Source organism: Pelodiscus sinensis, chromosome 2 (assembly GCF_052426305.1).
Source record: "Pelodiscus sinensis isolate ZL-2025 chromosome 2, ASM5242630v1, whole genome shotgun sequence".
Taxonomy (NCBI): domain Eukaryota; kingdom Metazoa; phylum Chordata; order Testudines; family Trionychidae; genus Pelodiscus; species Pelodiscus sinensis.
The window spans coordinates 254,800,094-254,816,195 of NC_143053.1; the positions used below are offsets into that span (position 1 = coordinate 254,800,094).

At 55.4% G+C, this 16,102-nt stretch overlaps 1 protein-coding gene across 1 annotated transcript; it reads right to left on the bottom strand.

Moving 5' to 3' along the window:
* Positions 1 to 325: 325 nt before the first annotated feature.
* Positions 326 to 14,979, bottom strand: LOC102456248 (zinc finger protein 783-like). Its single transcript, XM_075919774.2, has 6 exons — positions 14,815 to 14,979; positions 13,505 to 13,903; positions 11,902 to 12,028; positions 5,041 to 5,154; positions 4,697 to 4,807; positions 326 to 2,664 (listed from the first exon to the last, which is right to left on the bottom strand). The coding sequence occupies exons 1-6, from the start codon at positions 14,836 to 14,838 to the stop codon at positions 1,751 to 1,753; spliced, it is 1,689 nt and encodes a 562-aa protein (XP_075775889.2). The 5' UTR covers positions 14,839 to 14,979; the 3' UTR covers positions 326 to 1,750.
* Between the last annotated feature and the right edge of the window lie 1,123 nt (positions 14,980 to 16,102).

The following is a 16,102-nucleotide window of genomic DNA, read 5'->3' on the forward strand; positions in this document are numbered from 1 at the left end:
CGGGTGGCAGCCCCTGGTGCCAGCCCCTGGTGCACAGCACGGTCCCATCGCTGCAAGCAGGGGGCAGCCCAGCTCAAGTGCCATGGGATCTCCCGCGGTTCCCATTCTGACGGCCCACGCCTCTGGCTGGCTAGGGACTGGCACAGCTATACCACCAGGGGACGCTGAGAGCAGCAGCCCACAGCTTCTTGGTGCTGCTTCTCACCCCATTGGGGTTTTTTCTTACCCCCACCAGGGCAGCCTGGGCCTCCACACCCTGTGGCCTTCTTCCTTTCCAGCAAAAGGAAGGGTCAGTCAGCAAAGGTCCAGAGAAGAGCTTCGAAAACACACTCAAACCGCCATCATTTATTACTTTTAACACCTCACGCTGTCGAAACCAATCTCATGATTTTTCAATGCTTGGCAGTGCCAATATTATTCTGACTACAGGGGGGAGCTAGATCAGACCATGCAATTGACAAACTAATGAGGTTGCTAGGCAAGTGCTAATAAAACTTGCAAGTCTTAACAGGTACAGCCAAGCGTGCTTCAGCCATGGGCACAGGGGAAAGAGGGAGAATAAAATAACAAGCAGGGAGAGAAGGAGCGTGGGGAGGGACAGAGAGCTCCGGGACTCGCCCAGCAGGGGCTTCAGAAATGGAAACACTGTATTGACAGATTTTGCAAAAAAGGTATTACAAAAACACAACCACAAACCAGCAGCTGACATCACACAGAAAGAGACTTCTAGGTACAAGTCACCTCAGGAACAACACTTACTGCTTATAGAACTCAACCACTATTTACAAAAGTCTGAAAAACTTGGGTCAGTTATTTCATACATTTAAATAGCTTAGATCAACTGTGAAATAGAGTGCCCTGTGTTTTATTATATCTGATAATAAGATCCTAGGACTGATATATCATTAACTACAACAACCCCTTATAGGGGTTAGCGGACGTTGCTGTCACTTGTGTCACTTACTCTTGCGACCAGTAAAAACCACCTTCAGTGGGAAGAGTTCATATGAATGGATCCCAGGCACCTTCTCATTGGACCAAGTCCAACACAGAATCGAGAGTCTGTTTGGAGCCTCAATTGACCCCGTGGGGAGTAGAATGAGAGTAGAGGATCGCTGCAGTCACAGCTTCTTCTTGGGTTACACTCCCCCTCAACAGCCTTCAGCTGTGTCCATCTGCCTCCCACCCAATCTCTCTTCCCGTTCCAGGGACTGTTTCTGCACTCCCTTCTTTTTTGTCCCTTTCCCCATCCCTGCCTCATCTCTCCAGCCAAGTTTCTCTCGTCCACTAGACTGACTGGCCTGCTGGCTAGGAATGGTGCCCCACGCCCGACCACTTCCAGCACTGCAAGGAAAGCCAGTGGAAAACAATGATCTAGACATTGCCTCCCACCTATAAATGTGTCCCAGAGGCAGGGTAGCTGAGGAAACACCTGCTAAATGCAGACCCCTGCTGGCAAGCTGGAGAATAGCTCATTTATTCTCTAGGGGTGAAGTCCACAAGGCCTACAAGTTCCATGCAACCCCCATGGGGTTTAAGTGGTGCATAGGCCTCATGCTGGCCCTCTGCACGGGGTGGATTTCACCCCAGTCTTAAGAGGGATTTCATTTAAAAACGTCAGTGAAGCAAAGCTTTGCATCACAGCCCCAAGGCCGGGCAGTGGCTTCCGTTCATTCACTGCAGTGCTGCATTTCACATGCTTGCTCTCGTTTTAAACGCAACAGCCCCTCAGTCCCCACTGAGGGGGAAGCTACTGTTTATTTTCTTTTTTCACATTGAGGATGGCAGTCTGGGTTCCCATCTCCAGCTGCCCTGAGGCCTCCATAGGCCGGGGGCTCCGAGTGTGAATTTTCTGGTGGCAGTTCAGTGACTCCTTGTATCGGAAGTTCTTCCCGCAGACGGGGCACTGATACGGCGTCTCCCCTGTGTGCACCCGCCAGTGCTTCAGGAGATGATCCCTGCGGATGAAGCTTTTCCCACACTCTGTGCACTGATACGGGCGCTCTCCCGTGTGGATCCGTTGATGCCGGATAGCTTTGGAGAGGTCCCGGAAGTCCTTGCCGCAATACGTACATGTTAGGGGCCCATCTCCCTTCCCCGTGTGAAGTTTCTGGTGTAAGATAAGACTCACCTCCAAACTAAAGCTCTCCCTGCACTGAGTGCATGTATATGGCCTCTCCACCATATGGTTTGCCTGGTGTTTTACAAAGCCATATTTGACATTGGAGCTTTTCTCCGGCTCAGGGCGCTTGGAGGGTTTTGAACGGACTGGCGCCGGGGGTCTAGGAGGCGTTGTGACTTTGGGTTTCTGTCTCATGTTTTCTCCATGCTCCAGGGAAGTGCAGGCTCCCCCTGATGCATGGATTCTCTGATGCGTGGCAAAAAGCTGTTTGTCTACAAAGCTTTCCCCGCACTCGCAGCATATGTACGGCCCCTCTGCTGTGTGCGCTTCCTCAGAGACATTTTTCGTTAAATCTCTTCCTCGGCGAGCAGATCGCCGCAGCCCGCTCCCGGGAGGGCTTCTCTGTGGCATCGCTGAGCTGGCCTGGCTCTCCTGGGTCAATTCCTCCTCAGGACTGGTGAAAAGCTCTTCCCAGTCTCCTGGTAACAGGCTGGGAAGATCTAGGTTTGCAGGGCCTTCCTCCCCGCACTGCTGCTGCTCGTCTGCCAGAAGAAAGAACAGAGACATTCACTTCATTCAGGCTCTGTCTACACTGCAAGTTTTTGCGGCAGAAAATATGCTAATGAGAGCATGAGTCGTGATGTCATTAGCATATTTTCTGCCGATTTTTTTCGTGCAAGGGGTTTTTGCGCAAAAAGAAGCAGTGTAGCCGCTTCCGTTTTGCACAAAAAAACCCTTTTGTTCAAAAACCCCTTGCACAAAAAGAATTGGCAGAAAATATGCTAATGACATTGCAACTCATGCTAATGAGTCCCTCATTAGCATATTTTCTGCCGCAAAAACTTGCAGTGTAGACATAGCCTCAGTGACATAACATCGGCCTCATCACAGACACTAAACTCTCTGGGGCGTGGACTGTCCTGTGTACAGTGCCTACCACAACAGGGCCATGACCCCCAACTGGGGCCTCCAGACCTTAATGGCATGCAAACAGACCCATACAATTCTGATTCACCTCTGGAGTCAGGCGTCATGGTAAGGAGACCCGTCTGGAGAGCGAGAAGAGACATTGGGTTTCTCAAGAGATGAAACAGAACAGACCCTACAACATGGCACTTACACTGTCAGGGTATTTTGGGAGCAGGGACCTACCTTTGTTCTGGTTTTGTACAGCACCTAGCACAATGGGCCTTGCTTTGCACCAGTGTCTGGCAGTTATCAAAGACACTGGAAAGCAACACAGACAGGAGTACTGCAGACTTGGCAATTTTAGGTGAAGTCTGAAAACATCACTGATTTCTGCAGAATATGACTTTTGATTTTAAAAACAGTCCCAGGTGCAGCTGGGCGGGTGGCATTACCTATTATTAATGTCACCTAACACTTTCCATTATAACACTCTGTTTTCAGTTGCTTGGAACTTTGCCAAACGTTAAATGGGTCAGAAATTTTCCAAGCTGCGTATCTGCCTCCGGCTGAATTGTGTGTGGGGGGGTATACTTTCAGCCACAACATTTCAGCCATTCATGAGAACAAGGCTAGGGGAAATGTTTGGTTTTTCAGTGTTAAAATCCTAGCAACCTTATTTTTGGAGACGCTCTGGCATGCCCAGGCTTTGGGGCAGGGACTGGAAATTTGGCAGAGGTCCTTTGAGCCATGGATGTGCTTTGTGATGTTCCTATGAAAATCCACCCAAATCTGGCCAAGTTATAACCCTCTGAAAAATCTACATTTGCACATGCTCACTAGGGACGTCTCACAGCTTCACTGATAAATGATTCAAGGAATCTGTCCATGCTATGCACACTCTAGCCCCTCACAGCTTGTGTGTGCCGGACTTGGCATGCACCATCCCCACAGAGTGACTGAGAAACCTTAATCCTAGCATTTCCCAACCCAGCTGTGCTTCACTTGCAACCCTGATGTGCTTGTAACACCGTTTTTGTGTATCTCATGATTGGCCCAATGTCCCTTTAAACAGGCTTTGCAGGAAACCACAGCAAAAGTGGCCCCATGGGGTCCCATCAGCAGAGTCCACGTGTGACACAGGGCAGCGCTCAGCTGGACTCTAGAGACTGGTAAATACTATTTTTGTGTGCCCTTGTTTCTCTAGGCTGGATCCTCCATCCCCCCTACACACTGTTCCTGCTTGTGGTCTGGCTACACTGTGTCCCCACTGCCTTAAGCTGAAGTCCTCCTCTCTCCCCAATTCCATTACTGCTCTCCAGGCTAGGTTATCCTTTACCCCCTCATTCGCTCCTCCACTCTTGCTTCAGTTCCTCCAGATGCCTCAGCAGACTTTCTTCCACACTGATCCCGCGTCTGCCTACTACTCTGCCAAGTGGCACCAGGCATGAGAGACTCGTCTCCCTCCACTCCCTCTCTCCCATGGAGGCTATGATCCACCCAATGGCCTGGAGCCCATGGCTCCTCTGGTACCGCTCCCTCCCTCACTGTAACCAACAACTCCCCTTCCCCACTGTCTGGGAGGAGACCCTCAACCTAGATCTACATAGCACCATCCCTTCCACCTCTGAGTGCACAGAGCTCTGACATTCTGGGTCTAAAACTCACATGTGCCAGGGTCGGTGGGGATCCCGCCAACTTCAGACACTCCCTGATTTGCCACAGGCAACTCCTCATGTTTAATCCACATGCTCTCGCTGGCAGTAGAACCGGGAGATTCTGTTCATGGGGGAGACAATAACGTGATGATTTATTAATGTCCACTGGATGCTTTAGAAAAGATTTCAGGACAGAGGTCAACACCAGATCACAACCAGAGCTAGCAAGGAATGGCAAAAAGGCCTAAGGATAAGCAAAACACTGACAGCTCATCAGCAGAGACACGCATGCAGACTGCCCCAGGTTTCCACAGCTCTCACACTATCTCTAAGGAGTTTTACTCCATTACTCACCCAGGCTGGGGTCTTCAGGGATTTGTCTGCTCTCAGAGTCACCCTGATCTCCTACACCGGGTGCTTCCCCTCGTTCAATCCGGGACAGAAGGTCGGGTTTGGAAATGGCAGCATCTGTATATGGAAATAGATATTGGGGGTGGAAAGCTTTATTCACACTCATGGGGTGCAGGTGAAAATGCAGATTCCCCAAAGCACTGCAGGCCAGCCCCCTTTCCCTGCTAGGCGTGACAGGAATGGAGGCAGAAGACAACGTTTCCCACCCCCAGGACTGAGCAATCACACCAATCAGCACACGGCTCACTCTGCCTGGCTCGAGCGTTCCCAAGAGCGCTCTGCGGCGAGGGCTAGGAGATGCATCCTGCAGCATGGGGAGCAGAAGAGGAACATTATTTGTGCTTACCTGAAAAATTCCTTTCTTCGTGTGACAAGGTCACCTGATTCATTACAAGGGGCACTCGAGCCTGCTTGCAGCCTTGCCAGTCACTGGCAGCAGGGAAATGCCCTGCATCATGAAGTTTCTTCCAGCTAAGGTAACTTCCCCTGCCAGGATCCCAAGTTACAGATTCTGTTAGCCCTAACTTCAAGGAGAAGGCACAAGTGTTCCTCCTACCGCCCGGCATATTCCACTTAATGACAACGAACCCAAATCCCTGGAGGCCAAGTTCCATCTCTGTTCCGGAGGATGCACTTGTTTCCAGGTGGGCCAGACCAGGGGACATTACTACTCAAAGAATCACCCAATCTAGGAGTTTCCTCTACAGTCCAGAAACTCCTCCAGTCTGATCCCCCAGCGTAAGACAGACCAGAGAACTGCCCCGAATCAATCCCGAGAGCAGATGTTAGAAAACATCTACCCCCCCATTGAAAAACGAAAATTGCCAGAGATGGTGAATCCACAACCACCCTTGGTCAGCTGAGCAGTTAGTTACTCTCACTGAAGCACTTACATCTCATTTCCAGTTGAATTTGTCTAGCGTCAGCTTCCAGCTTGTGTATCCCTTCCTCCCGCAGATACTTGTTAGACTGTAACCAAGTCTCCCCTTCTTCTTCTTTGTGAAGCTAAAGCAATGGTCACCAACCAGTAGATCAGGACCTGCTGGTAGATCTTGGAGCCTCTGACAGGTGATCCTGACTGGTTTGGCCAAAAGGCATCAAGTGCCAGCACTTCAGCTGCCCCTCCTCCCACTGCTGCGCACCTCCTGCCCTTTGCCTTGGAGCTGCCTCCCCCTACCTGCCCAGGAGCCTCCTGCTTGTGGTACAGAGCAGGGAAGGGAGAGGAGGGCATTGATGTCAGGGTGCCCCCTCTCCCATCCTGAACTCTATCTCCAGAGAACGGACAGAGAGGGGCACGGGACTTTGGATGGAGGGAGTTTGCTGGCTGCTGTTGAGAGTGTTGCAGGGCCAAGGCAGGGGTTAGTCTGCATTAGCCCCACTGCATCACACCCTGGAGCCACCAGAAATAAGCAGTGTCCAGCTAGAGCCAGAATCTCGAACCCCTGCCCCAGTCATGAACCCTCCTACACCCCAAACCCCTGTCCTAGCCCTGAACCCCTCTCAAACCACAAATCCCTTAGCCCAAGACCAGGACCTGTGTCTCAACCCACTGCCCCTGCCTGGTGAAAGGGAGGGAAAGGGGAAAGAGGGAGGACGGAGTGAGCAGGTGTAGGACATCAGAGGAGGGGCACGAAGGAAGCAGGGTAAGGGTATTGGGTTTGAGGTAGATCATGGTTTGCACTTAAATTCAAAAAGTGATCTTGTGCTTATAAAGGTTGGAGACCCCTGAGCTAGAGACCCAGCTCTTTGAGTTTCTCTCTCTAAGGCAGCTTTTTAACCCTTTGATCATTCTCCTGGTTCTCCTTTGCTCTCTCTCCAATTTATCCACATCACCCTTGAACTGCAGGCACCCGAACTGCACTAATTTCCAGCAGCAGTTGCACGAGGGATGTTACAGAGTGTGGAATTTGTTAATCACGTCGCCGACAGACAAGCTGAGTCAATAGGGTTCACACTGCAAGCAGGGGGCTGCAAAGACCCTACCTGGCCTTGGTTGCCTGCGCTGGGCCTGTAGAGTGAGAAAGTCCACTCTTCCAGGTTAAACCCTCCTGCCCCTGCATGAAAAACCAGGAACCTCTGGCCACCACAGAAATCACATTTTGGTAGAACAATGAGGAAACTTCTGGCTTTAGAAAATGGGAGGCTGGGGAAGGTGGAAACCAACAAACAATGAGCCAAAAGGCACCTTTCTGCCTCCTGGTTCTTCCACATCTGGGACGTGTCCCTCTCCTCACCCCACAGCCATCTGCCGGGGAGCAGTGGGAGGTGGTGACCAAGGGTCCCTCTAAGATTTTCCATCCATGAGCGGAGTGAGTTCTGTCTTGTGCACCAACAACGAGGGCACATGCGCTTGTTCAGATGGGTGCCCCCGTGACACTCACCAGTGGTGCTGCCCCCAAGAGACTCTCCCAGGTAGTGCCCCCCACCTCTTGGGGAGAAGGTGAGACGTGTCCCCCCCCCCGGGCTGCTGCGGGGCAGAGGGAAGCTGCTGCCAGCACCCAGGTTGTGCAGGGTGGTGTTGGGGACAGAGGGCTCTGAGGGGCAAAAGAGAGGTGCAGGAGGGTGGAAGAGAGGTGCAGAGAGCCCCCCAGCCCCAGGGGCAGCCGCACCACAGCCCAGCTCCAACTTTGGGCAGCCGCCGTGTGTCAGCCCAAAGAGTCGGGAACCCTCTTTGTGGTCCTTAAGACAGCTCCAGCCCTGGGGAAGGGCTAGAGATGGAGCTGGCCCCAGCCACTGGCGCAGCCCCCTCATTACACAGCCCCGGCCACCCAAGTTGGCCCCAGACACCCGAGCAGGCCCCTAGCTCTCCAAACAGGCCACCAGCCCCCCGAGCTGGCCCTGCCCCCTCCCCACCATACAACAGGTCCCAGCATCCCCATGCCACATTGCAAGTCCTAGCCCTGGCCATGAAAGCAGGCCCTGGGCCCCAGCCGCCAAAGCAGGCCCTGGCCACCAGAGCAAGTCTCAGCATCCCCCCACCACATGGCCTCAGCCCCTCCCCAGCGGTCCCCCACCACACCGCCTCAGCCAGCCCTGGCCCGGAGCAGTCGTCCGCCTTCCAGCAGGAAAGAGAGCGCTGCTGTGCGGCTCAGCAAAGTAGGCGGGTGGGTGGAGAATTGTTTGTGCGCAGGCACGCACCTTCACAGGAACCATGGCAGTGACACATGGAACTGGCAACACAACCTGGCTGAACAATACCTAGGTTGTCAGGGCATGGTGCCCCACGGCAGCAGTTGGGGATGACAGCACACCACATTCTCAGTCTTTCAGGAGAGGCAGGAAATCCTTGTCCCCCAATACACCTTCCCATACCCAGCAACAGCTTCTCTGGGGGATCTGGAGAACCCCCCCTCTCTGTGCACTCCTGCCCAGAAGGGTCTATCCTGGTTTGTTCCATTGTACTATTGGATCCTTTTCTCTGCTTTAGCCTGCCGGCCATCCTCTCCTATGTAGGAGGGAAGCGTATGTGCACGCTCACCTAGAGGAATCCGCCTTTTTCTATGGCCTGGTCTTCTCTGCATCCATCTGCCCTGCTGCATGCTGGGAAGGTGAGCATAGAAAACAATGTTCATTTATTTGTTTTCCCCCGTGGGGATCGGTTCCCATAGTGCCGCTTCAGAGGGAGGCAAGCAACCGGGCTCAGCTTGCTCTGAAAATAGTGCCAGCGACTGGGGAGCTCCCTGTGTGCAGAGCCTGGGCTCCTGCGTCTCTCCAGCCCCACATGCTCCTCTGGTCTATCAAGGAAGGTACTGGCTGACAGTGGGCTTCCCTGGAGCTCTACTGCTCTCTGTGGCAGGGGCTCCAGGGGGCAAATCAGAGCTGGGTTCACTTTCGAAGTCACAGCCTGGGATATAAGTAGGAATCCGGGGGCAAGGTACAGAGATGGCACCAGGGAAAGCCGGGCCCAGAAGCCCTTTGCTGCACACACTGGTGATGGCAGCGTCTGTGCTGGGTCAGGTCCCTCCATCCAGAACCCATGAGGAAGTGCAGCAGGAGATGGCAGCAGAGCGGCACTCAGAGGCATGGCTCTAGGGCAGATCGCTGGGCGATGCACGATCTCTGTGCTAGGGCACAGCCCTTCCAGCTCCCTTCCTGTCGTGGAGACGGCAGGCTGGCTTGCTCAAGGGCCAGCTCTTCCCAACTTGACCTGCTACTTCTCCTGCCTGCGGAAGGTGAGCTCAAGATGATCCCACACAGACGGGACTGGGGGGGGGCAAACTGCACCCTGCACAAAGCACCAGTCTAGTATCCAAGATGCTCAGTAAGCGGGTGAAGGGGGAGACAGAGCTCCTCTTGCCGCTGGTTGTTCCCAGCCTAATTTGGTCTCCAAAGCCTGGAGGGGCAGCAGCTGCTGCAAACGCCTCCAAATAGGAAGCACAGCTAACTAACACCTCCACAATCCAATGGAGCCTCAGGACACAGCTGGGAAGCAGGCAACATACAGAGTCCAATGGTGAGTCTGAAGATGTGAAAGGAAATCTGGTGTTTCCCACTGCGATACTGTGCAGCAGGGATGGCTGGGGGATATGTGGCTGTGGGGAGGCAGAAAACTGGAGGGAACTTCAGGAGACAGGGCACTAGAGATGTGAACGAGTAGTTGAGCAGACAATAAACTGATAAGCCTAGTCTTATCGGTTAATCTGACTACTTGCATTCTCCCATCCCCGCTGCCTCTGTATCAAAAGCAGCAAGGGCGGAAAGCAGAAGCCAGTACTGGGGGGAGCTGGCTTAAAAGCCGGTATCTCCCAGCACCGGCTCCGCAGTGTCGCCTACCCTGCGCCCCATCCAGCTGCCTCTATCAGAGGCAGCAGGGTGGGAGGGGACAAGGGAGGCTGCCACAGGGCAGCCCCTGTCCACGGCAGCCCAGGTTGCCACAGAGACTGCTTCACGGCAGCCTCCTTCGCCCCTTTATTCCCCCAGTAGTCTCTGTCCGCAGAAAGCTCGGACCCCTCATGGACAGGGGCTGCTGCCACCCTGCACCTGTATCAGAGGCATCAGTGCAGGGCAGCAGGTCTGCGAGGGGAGCTGGTTTTTAAATTGGCTCCCCTTGCAGACCAGTTCCTGCCTGGCACCCCTCACTGCTGCCTGTGATACAGAGGCAGCAGTGCAGTGTAGCAGGGGGCCCCCTGGGAGTGGGGCTGGAGTGGATTGGCTGCCGGCTCCACTGGGGGGAAACTATAGAATAGTCGACTAACTGCTAAGAATTCATGGAGTTACCTGGCTATTCTATTACCCGCTATCTAACATCCCTACAGGGCGCTCTCATATTGCCAGTGACTGCCAGAGCTGGTTCTGCCCTCAAAAGGCAAGCAGACTGAAGTACCCAATTTAATGGATCAGTGGATCATAGCACAAAGAAGAAAGGTAAATTCCCTTCTTTCCACAGAGCATTCTTCTCATACTGGTGCCCCAGTTCTGCGATAACAAATATCTGTCTCCGCTCTGGTACCCAGGATTCTCCCAAGTTCTGGATGTAAGGCTGCTTAGTCAACCTAACTACGTATGACTAGAATGGTGCTTCTGCCAATGCAAGTCACTCTCTACATTCGCTAATAATTCCATCTCTGGGACATGCGTAGTGCTTAGGTCATGGTAGTTTGGGTGACACAGACATCGTAAATTGCACAGTGTCCTGCTGCCACCTCTCAGCGAGGAATTGGAGGGGGAAAGAGGCCAGACACCACCTGAACCCCTTGCCCACCCAGAGAGGCAGCCTTGGGCTTCCCTTCCCCCCTACCGCAATCTCTCACTGGGAGGTGGCAGTAGGGTTTCAGCTGCCAGTCTAGCAACAGGGCTCTCAGCCAGAGATCTCCTCCCTGTCCTGGGGCTCTCAGCCTGAGCTGGGAACCCAGCCCTGGGCTTCATTTCACAGTAGGGAGCCTACCAGCAATGAAATTGACTTTCTTGTCAGTTTCACAACTATTATTTCACATTTGGTCTCCGCTCCAGCTGTCAGCCCCAGAGCCAGGGGCTCCAGCTCTGAGCCTCCCATGGGCTGACAGCTACAGCTGGAGCCACAGGGGAAATGTGAAATAGCAGCAGCTGTGAAACTGACAAGAACATCAATTTCATTGCTTGTAAGCTTCCTGTTATGAAGTGGAGCCCAGTGCCTGGCTCATTGCTGGGGCTGCTAGGTCTGAGGCAGGAGGGCTACAGCGATAAGCCCCACACTCCAGCTGTCATCGGCCCACTTCATCGGCCCACAAGCCTTTCTGATAAGGACACGCACCACCTGCAGAGCGCCTCAACAGCCAATTTCTTTATGCAACCCACACATCTGCTGGGTGTGATCCTCTCTGTGAGTGGTCTCAGTGCCACTACACGGGACAGTGAGAGAATGAGTCTGCTCAACAGCCTTAGGTACCTGCAAACTGGCTTTTAGCTCATGCGGTAGAGGCTCATGCACTAAGCTCCAGACGTCCCAGATCCGATTCTGCCTGCAGATAATCAGGGTTTGTTGGCATTACAATTACTGTAGTGGCCGCAGGTCCTCCTAACATAAAGGGGTAGTGTAGACAAGCCCTGAGCTAGGTGTGCAAACTGTTGGGGCTCTTCTGGGATGGACACACACATCCACTGCTAGACTAAGATCAATAAGGACCGACAGTTGATTATCCAGGCTGCACTAAGCACCCTCCTATTGGGTCGTGGTCTCCATATCCCATTACCCGATGCCCCAAACCATCCAGATCCCTGATTCACCAGGATGCAATGGAGCTGGCACAACTCAGACCTGGGGGAAATCTGGTACTGCAGAGACCACACAGGTTCAAAGAGAAGAACAAAAGCCCAGCCAGCCTTTACCCAGAGAGATCACAGCCTCATAGTTGCCCTTCATGATGTGCCTGTAAAGCTCCTTCTGCCATTCGTCCAAGCTCTTCCACTCCTGCTCAGAGAAATTAAACGAGGCGTTGTTGAAAGTCACCGGGACCTGCAATTACAAGGGTGATACACTCAGCACCTTCTATTCCTCTTCCCAAGACTGGGCCTAGCTCTCCTCAGCTATACCCAGCTGAGATCCAGGCCCCGCTGAAGTCTCTGATGAAACTCCCTTTGACTTCACTGGGAACAGAATTTCTCCTCATGAGTCCTTGCCTCTTCCTACAGCTGAAGTCCTCTCTAGGATTTCTCTTGGGAATGCCTGCTGTCTGCGTCATCCTTTAGTTGCATCTATTGCAGTTGACCCTGATAAGGATGTTAAATTGTGTGTGGAGTTTGTAAACATGTAACCTCTGAATTGTATAACCGCCTCCCTCCCCCTCACAACGCTGCCTCTGCACAGGGGGGCAGGCAGGAGTCGGTGCTGCTGAAACATGTAACCACTTCCCCCCCCCGCTTTTCAGCTGGCTCCCTACAAGCACCAGTTCCTGCCCACCTCACCCCCAGCCTCTGACAGAGGCAGCGGGGTGGGGGTGGAGGGAGCCTTGTGTGTAACCCTGAAGGTTAACAAATGAGCTCAGGCTCATCAGTTAACCGTAGACAATGTCATATCGCTAACCCTGATCCTACATGGATGGACATGAACAGACACTGTGCTCACGCAGAGCCCCCAGGATGGTAAGAGACTCTGCAGGAAGGAAAGGTCTGCCCACATGGATCTGACTGCCTCAGAGTGTAAGTCTGTCAGAGCAGCAGCCTGTCTTATGTATGTGCGGTCAAGTGCATGCATATACCGGACACTAGCTTGTAGGTAAATAATACTATGCTGAGCTGCCTTGGGCACATCACACAACCTGTTGCCAATAAAAAGATGCTTTAGTTGCAATTGACTGAACTGTTTCAATTGAGTGACCTGGCTTCTCTGGGGATGTTATACCTTGCATTTAAATCACCCATTAAGCACAGGTATGGCGATGCCAACTACACTGGTCCATTTACATTAGAACTCCCCATACAACCAAACATATGAGTCAGATGGGCACAGAAAAGAAACAGAGTAAGTAAGTGGTAAGTTAGCCTGCCTGTTCCTTTCTCAATTTGTTTATCACTTGATTAGTGAGTATCCCTGCCACCCCTTAGCCTGAGCTAAAAGGCTAAATTTCCAAAGGAAACAATGTTAGAAGCAGAAGCCATATAACTTGGGAACACAGGAGGGCTGCAGAACAAGCATGCAGCAAGAACTTATATGGGAAAAGCCATACCGTGACTCTCATTAAAACAAGTTTACTAGTACAGAACATTCTGAGCATATGAAAAGCCCCTTCAATGTAGTAAGAACAGTCACACTGAGTTAGACCGAAGGTCCATCTAGCCCAGTATCCTGTCTTCCGACAATGACCAATGGCAGGCATCCCAGAGGGAATGAACAGAACAGGGAATCAAGTGATCCATCGCCATCACCCATTCCCAGCTGTCTGATACAGACTCAGGTTTTACATCTCCTCAGCACTAGCTGGAACATCTTTACCTTGGGGACTTCTCCATTAGCGCCAGGGGGGAGTCTAAGGATCCAGAAGTTCCTGTTCTTCAGCAGGTTTTCCATGTTCTCCAGCCGCCGCTGCAGTTGCCCATACTCTTGGATCAGAGTTCCCAGCGCAGTCCATTTGCTCTCCAGCTGGTTCCCAAACTCGACTGCTGTCTTCTCACAACCCACTAGTTTTGTTTCTGCCATCCTCATTCTTCCCTCCAGATTCATGAGTTGTGCTGCCTGCACCTCAACCTTCCTGTCCACAGCTTGGATTTCAGCCACTACTGTAAGGGAAATTTCCGCCGCCTGAAGATCCGTTTCTTCCAGAGAAGTTGGTTCAGGGACAGCAAGGGGCTGTTCGAGTGACAGATCCTGAGACTCCATGTCCCATTCAAGAGCCTGTTTACAATGACAGAGATGGGAAAGGGGGTCACGTTCCCAAGAAGTGGAGAAAAACAACTCAAGAGCCACGCACGAGAGTGCTTCCCGAGTCTGGATCTTTGCTATTACAGGGTCACATGAAAGATGCACCAATGAAAATGTTACACCTGAAGTCTGATTCAAGAGGCATTAGAAGTCAATTCAGTTCCTAGCTCTGTCTAGGGATGTAAACAGTGTCGTCAGTTAAACGGTTAACCAATAAGCTGAAGCTTATTGATTAATGCTACCGACTACTTGCATCCCTCCCCCACAGCTGCAGCTACCCCCGCTGTGGCTCTGCATGAAAAGTCACTCAGAAGCCGGCGGCTAGGCAGCCCGACTCAGTCCCAACTAGCGCAGGGAACTATCCTGACTGTGGCTCTGCAAGGAGAGTATTATTGCCCAGCCGGAGGGGGGGGATCGTTGCAAGACCCGGCACGAGCTGGGACTGAGCCAGGTTGCCTGCCCACTGGCTCCTGAAATGCGCTTGGTGCCCGGGGGCAGTGGCGGGACCTGGCGCACGCCGGGACTGAGTGCCGCTTGTGCAAGCACTTACTGGTGAGTCGTGTCGACACCTTTAGTGAATTGCACCAGGGCCGCGCTTGTGAGCCCCCCCCGCGCTCCCCCCCCCCCCGCGCTTGTGAGCCCGACGTTGCGCAGACGCGGAGGCCTGTGAGAGGCCCCGTGCCTGCTCGGAGGGGGGGGGGCGGGGCCCCGCCAGGCAGCGCTTGGCAGGCGGGCGGGCGGGCGCGGCTCTGTGTTGCCATAGAAACGGCGGGGCGCGCGGGGGGGGGGACGCACGACGCCTCAGGGCGCCCCGCGCGCTCCCCAAGGGCCACAGCGCCCCGGGCGGGGGGGGGGGGCTCCCCGCGGCCCCCCCGCCCCCTCACCTGCTCGGGCGCCCAGTCGGCCATGGCGGGGGGACGGTCTCGCGGGAGCGGCGCGGGGGGAGGGGCGCGCTCGGCAACGGCTGCGGGCCGGGCAGTCCCAGCGCCTCCTCAATAGGGGCTGGTCGCGGCGGCCATGCCGGGGGGCGCAGTGCATGCCGGGAGCCGCGGCCCCGCGCGCCAGCGCCAGCCCAGACCCTGCGCCAACGGCGGCCCCTGGCGGCCGGAGGGCGCGCGGCAGCCCCCGCCCCCCCCGCCCCGCGCGTGCCGAGCCCGGGCGGAAAGGGGGGCGGGGATAGTACGGGGGGGGGGCAGTGCACCCCCGCAATGGGAATTGCTCCATGGGGAGAGCCCCCCCTGCGCCCCCTCGTTCCCCTGCAACCACCCCTGCGCCCCCTCCCCCGCAGGACCCCCCCGCGCCCTCTCCCCCCACAGGCCCCCCTGTGCCCCCTCTCCCTGCACCCCCCTGCGCCCCCTCCCCCTGCACCCCGTCCCCCGCAGGCCCCCTCCCCCTGCACCCCGCCGCGCCCTCTCCCCCCACAGGCCCCCCTGCGCCCCCTCCCCCTGGCCCCCCCCGCGCCCTCTCCCCCCACAGGCCCCCCTGTGCCCCCTCTCCCTGCGCCCCCTGCGCCCCCTCCCCCTGCACCCCGTCCCCCGCAGGCCCCCTCCCCCTGCACCCCGCCGCGCCCTCTCCCCCCACAGGCCCCCCTGCGCCCCCTCCTCCTGCCCCCCCCGCGCCCTCTCCCCCCACAGGCCCCCCGCAGGCCCCCTCCCCCTGCACCCCCCGCGCCCTCTCCCCCCACAGGCCCCCCTGCACCCCCTCCCCCCGCAGGCCCCCCCTGCGCCCCCTCTCCCTGCACCCCCCTGTGCCCACTCCTCCGCAGGCCCCCTCCCGCGCCCCCTCTCCCCACAGGCACCTCCTCCCCCCACAGGCCCCCCTGTGCCCACTCCTCCGCAGGCCCCCCCCTGCGCCCCCTCTCCCCACAGGCTCCCCTGCACCCCCTCCCCCCACAGGCCCCCCTTGCACCCTCCTCCCCCAGAGGCCCTCCCTGCTTCCCCTCCACCCACAGGCCCCCCTTGCACCCTCCTCCCCCGCAGGCCCTCCCTGCTTCCCCTCCACCCACAGGCCCTCCCTGCGCTCCTCTCCCCACAGGCCCCCCCTTGCACCCTCCTCCCCCGCAGGCCCTCCCTGCTTCCCCTCCACCCACAGGCCCTCCCTGCGCTCCTCTCCCCACAGGCCCCCCCTTGCACCCTCCTCCCCCGCAGGCCCTCCCTGCTTCCCCTCCACCCA

What these genes read in the sequence shown, in the direction of transcription:
- LOC102456248 (XM_075919774.2), bottom strand. Translation starts at nt 14,838, where the DNA reads ATGGCCGACTGGGCGCCCGAGCAG. An exon ending in CTAATGGAGAAGTCCCCAAG is followed by an intron (nt 12,029 to 13,504) that starts GTAAAGATGTTC and finishes TTGTAATTGCAG; the next exon opens with GTCCCGGTGACTTTCAACAA. An exon ending in CCCTGAAGACCCCAGCCTGG is followed by an intron (nt 4,808 to 5,040) that starts GTGAGTAATGGA and finishes CCCCATGAACAG; the next exon opens with AATCTCCCGGTTCTACTGCC.